Genomic DNA, 5166 nt, shown 5'->3' with positions numbered 1-5166 from the left:
AAGTACTATCGGTACTTTCCTCGCTAAAGGGGGCGAATCTTACATTTCTAATTTCAAAATACTATCGGTACCTCATTATGTACTGATTCTTCTTATAATGACAAGTGAGCACGCCGGTTTCACCGACGACCTCACTTGGGGGGCTAGTTGTACGGGATAATACCGGTAGTAATACCTAATTAGCCGGTAATATGCAATAATAACACATAAACAACTAATTAGTAAGAAAGCTCAAATGTCCATAACGACCTTTCTAAACGGCCACGTGGAGAGCTGCTTCAGACCACGTAGGCACCTGCTGCCTATGGGGTCGGTTTGCCACCTATCGTTATAGGTGGCACCAGCTTGGTTATTTCTCTATATATACCCAAGCAAATGTTCATCCAAAGGTACGATCTTTTCTCTCTCTCTCTCTCTACACATCAAAAACACTTTATCTTTCCTCGTTCTTTCTTCTTACCGGATTGCTGACTTTAGCATCGGAGAGGTTATTCCCGGATAACCCCCGGGTTAGCTTATCTGTGTTGACTGTGCAGGTGCATAATTGGACGATAAACCTTTACCAACCCACGAAGATTATCTGTGCCGGAAGTACCCGGAACAGTTCAGAACATCTCATGGAGGACTGACTATGAACATGGGCCGAACGAGTCGTCCAAACACAGAAGAGGCTTAGCTTGTCTAATTAAACTCTTGTAAGTACCATAACTTTGTAAGACAGTGACTGCCGGTTAGCCTCGTTGCTAAGTGAATTGCTGAATGATTGAAAATGATGAATACTTGCAATAGACAAATAATTGTGGCCAAATATTTGTAGGGTACTGATATAGACCAAAAAAGGGCATAATACTAAGTAGTGATCATTCTTACAATCCTATGTCGGCAAGAACTAGAAAAACCAAAGGAATGACAAATGACAAGTTAATTATAGATGAATTGCCCAAGGAAGAGGTTCTTTAATCCATACTTTGCCTTGCAAAGAGGGACTTTAAATCTATATTCGAGTTAGAAAAACAGAAAAATAACAAAAATATTGGTTTTAATGTGTAATGTTTTTATCTTGTAGCTTTCACCTTCAACACTTTTTGCACCGGCGATGAGAATGACCTGAAAATTAATTGGAGCTATTACAAGAGGTACTAGACAATGGTGGTAGGACGTTCATTAATTTCGGATACCTTGAATGCACATTACAAATTGTCCGTATACATCCTCAATGTTTGCCAAAAAATTCGGATATTAAGAAATGATTCGATCTTATCTTATAAAGCTTGTTTGTTTGGTTTCGCAATTCCTCGAAGGTGTCCTAAGGGAAATAGCTAAGAAAGTTTTATTTCACATGTGTTTTCCATTTTTGGAGTAATGGCAGGGGATGTTTACTCATCATTTGATTTGTGATGGTTGTATATGGCAACATCTCCTTAGGATACACTGTCAAATTCCACTCTAGACTTCAGCTGCCAAATCATCAGTAAATCGTAGTTTTAATCATTATCGACTGGACTTCATGTTATTAAGCATAAACTTCTGATGTCTTATCAGCCTTAAGCGTGCTCGACCACAGTGCATAATGCAACGGTGCTAAGCAATCAGTCATGTTCGTGTGAGTACGGACTTACACACTTTCTTTCTTCCTAAATGTTCACTATTTGGTAATGCAATTTCCCTGTACCCATGTAAGTCCCACTACATACAATATCATCGTACATTATAATTACATGTACTTTACTCTTAGTCCAAGAGGCGAAGCAAGACTTGATTGTCAAGACTATCTAGGACTATAAAAATATGAATAGACAATCACAAGGATAATAAAGACAGAACATGTAACGAAATATGGCATTGCCACAGTTGAATATGCCATTTATATAGACAATATAGTATGAAACCAAAGTTACTTACAGGCTTACAGCATCATACTAATTGATGAAATTTTATTCTAAGGCAGAGCTAATCAAGAGTGCAACAAGACCTTTTCTCTTGGTTCATTTGTGGCGAACACTAAACTTAACATCCTGCAATTTACCCAAGGCCTTCTCAAATTGGGCCCACTTCTGCTCGAGCGTGCCAGTATAGCCAATGGACATCCTAACAAGGCCCGGTGAGATGCCTGCGCGAGCCTTTTCCTCCTCACTCATCTCACTACTAGTGCTGCTACCGGAGCACGACATAAGGGTCTCATAGTAGCCCAAGCTAACCGCCATGAACCCAAACTGGGTGCAGTTTTGGAGCTGGTACATCAACCGGTTGGCGCGCTCCTCGGTCTCCATATCCACACAAAGGATACCACCATACCCATATTGTTGGCTGCAAATGGACTTCAAAAGCTCGTGTTGTGGATGATCTTCTAGCCCAGGATATATGACTTTTAGGCCCAATTTTTTCATCCTTTTGGCAAATTCCAAGGCCCGTGCACAATGCTCTTTGATTCTGAGGCCTAAATGAGGAAGCCTTTCAGAGAGTTCAAATGCCACTTTGGCGTTCATTGTTGGGCCTAGTAGCATCAAGGCCCCTTGGTGTAAGTCCATCATTGAATTCACTAGGCTTGCTGGCCCACAGACAGCACCTACATCAAGTCAAGCAAAATAAAACTATATAAGTATGTCTATTTATTTTTCTAAATCGGTACGGAGTACTCCATTTATCGATGAAAAACTTTAAACAACTATAAACGATGTGCGATATGGAAACTTGAAAAGTGTTAAATAAAAAAATTACGAAGTAGATATTATCGTCTTTTTACAACCCGACTAGGGGGCTAGTAGTGAATTTTTACAATTAATGAAAGGTGAAATTTAAAGTTAAGAGTAGTACAATGTTGACATATTTGTCGTAACTTACAAAAGTCATAAATAAAGAGTGAATGAAATGAGGGAAACGTGACTATGTGAGTTGAAGCTTATCCTATGCCCAAAGTGTTGGAAGTTTTGTGGGCCTGATAGGTACAACCCAAAGATGGGCCAGATGGCAATTTCTATGACACAGACCACAATTGAGGGTACTAGAGGCATCTTATGATTGAGGTGGAAAATGTCACTTTGGTCTTTGGCATCTTTAAGATGGTAAATTGTTACCAAGTTTTCCCTATGTTTCAAATTACACTTTGTATACTCTTGTAGTCTTGTTCTCGAATTAGTTTTTACACTTTTCTTGTTCGTATATATACATTAAAGTTGATAAATTAGGTGTGTATGTAGAGTTTAATTCAGCCTATATCAAGTGGAATTTAGGCTTGTGTGACTTTAAATTTTGTTGGGTGGTTCGTTATCTACAATATTTATATGCACCCTTCTCATAAAAACTCAAATGTACGTGTTTAGGCGAAAAATGTGACTTAAGTACGTTGGGAACATTAATTTTTATCATGAGTATTGGGAACATTTTTTTTTTTTTTTTTTGATGTTTGGAGAGCCGCAAAAAGGTGAAAATAGATCCCAAAATCTCCTGAAATCGGAGGGAATGCTCTAGCCACTTTAGCTATCCTTTATGGAACATTGAGTAGCATATTAACACAATTCAAGGGTTAAGTTCTTTATCACGAATAATTGTGCATGCATGTTTCACGATTTGTATTTTCTAAGACAATTTCCAATCAATAATGTCCCCTGTTTAACCAGTGCATGTCATATCAATAATGTCCCCTGTTTAACCAGTGCATGTCATACCAATTAACCACAATTATACATCAACAAAAGACAGATAACAAATTCCAATCAAAAATCATGCAGTAAATTCCAATCAAAAATCATGCACCAAAATTGCGACAAAAATAGGCAGAAATAACAAGACACATGTATAATAGGTAAATTAAAAAAATAATTATACGATCAAATGACAAATTAAAGATGACATTACCTGCGATAATATCGGCCCCACCACTAATATACTTGGAAATACTATGCACAACCACGTCCGCACCAAGCCTAGCGGGAGATATCACAACCGGCGCAAAAGTATTATCCACCACCACAATCAACCCTTTTTCGTGTGCAATCCTACACACCTCAGGTATATCCGCCACCGTCAGAGTCGGGTTCGATACCGACTCGAAATAAACCACTTTAGTCTTTCCCTCCACGATCGCCGCCTTAATGGCGGCATGATCACATATATCAACAAACGTAGTATTAATCCCGCTTGTACGCGGGAGAAAATGCGTTAACAAAGCGTGAGTACCACCATATAGTGTTTGAGACGCTACGATATGGCCGCCAGCGCCTACGAGCTGGAGGAGGACGGAGGAGATAGCAGATATGCCGCTAGCCGTGCAATAAGCGGCCTCCGTCCCCTCCAAGGCGGCCATAAGGCGTCCGAGGTTAAGGACAGTTGGGTTAAAATGACGACTATATATGAAATAGTCACGGTCAGGTCCTAATTCACCGGAAAATAACCGCCTCATGGTTTCTGGCTCCATAACCGTGAAGGTTGCGGATGCCTCTATTGACATATTTACCCCTCCGTGTTCTCCGAACTCGTGGCGTGCGCTTGCTAGCGCAGCCACGGGATCTTCCTTATTGGCCGCGATTGCGGCCTTCTTGGTTATGATCATAGAGTTGTATCCGTAATCTTCATTGTCGCTTGAACGTTTTTTGTTACTATGATTTAAGATTGATGTGTTGTTAATTGAAGTGGTTGGGGGAACTCCGGTTGCCATTGAGTTGTTAAAAATTCAAGGGTGTGTTTTTTTTGGGTTGTTTTGTGTTTGTGTTTGTGTTTGTGTTTGCAAATGTAATGAAGTTTGAGTGTTTATATATATAGAGGAGTACAAGATATCAAATGGGAATTATATTGAAATTGGGTTAGGAAAGTTATTGATGTGTTACCATACTTACGTCAGTCATTAGAAAGAAATTTTATCTCTTGTACTTTAATTCCAAGCTAATGACTAAATTTAAACACGTTATTTGGTTGGGATAAATATGAATATAATAATGATGATCGTTTTTTCTATGCATAATTTAGACTACCATACCATAGTAATCTATGAAAGGGATTGTAATAGTGATTGTTATTGTGTCCAAATACATTAGGTACTTAGACGTGAATTGTTATTTTTTTTCCCTTACACGATTTTATCTCTTTGCAATTTGCCCATTTAACCATTTTTACTTCCTTGAAAAGAGGAAAAAATATACTTGTGCATTTTATAGGACTAGCTAACCCATT

General features: G+C 38.8%; 1 protein-coding gene across 1 annotated transcript; it reads right to left on the bottom strand.

The window, feature by feature from the left end:
• Positions 1 to 1827: 1827 nt before the first annotated feature.
• On the bottom strand, positions 1828 to 4718 carry LOC145567807 (methionine gamma-lyase-like). Its single transcript, XM_081627188.1, has 2 exons — positions 3856 to 4718; positions 1828 to 2566 (listed from the first exon to the last, which is right to left on the bottom strand). Exons 1-2 carry the CDS (start codon positions 4652 to 4654, stop codon positions 1986 to 1988), a joined length of 1380 nt encoding a protein of 459 aa, XP_081483314.1. The 5' UTR covers positions 4655 to 4718; the 3' UTR covers positions 1828 to 1985.
• Positions 4719 to 5166: the final 448 nt, after the last annotated feature.

The sequence above is a fragment of the Chenopodium album genome, chromosome 11, assembly GCF_948465745.1.
Source record: "Chenopodium album chromosome 11, dcCheAlbu1.1, whole genome shotgun sequence".
Taxonomy (NCBI): domain Eukaryota; kingdom Viridiplantae; phylum Streptophyta; class Magnoliopsida; order Caryophyllales; family Amaranthaceae; genus Chenopodium; species Chenopodium album.
The sequence above is the reverse complement of the archived record's forward strand: the minus strand, read 5'-3'. Positions and strand labels throughout refer to the sequence as shown.

Excerpts from the sequence above, each read along its gene's own strand:
- LOC145567807 (XM_081627188.1), bottom strand. The coding sequence starts at position 4,654 with ATGGCAACCGGAGTTCCCCCAACCACTTCAATTAACAACACATCAATC. Across the intron at positions 2,567-3,855 it reads TGGGGCCGATATTATCGCAG|GTGCTGTCTGTGGGCCAGCA; the intron begins GTAATGTCATCT and ends GACTTGATGTAG.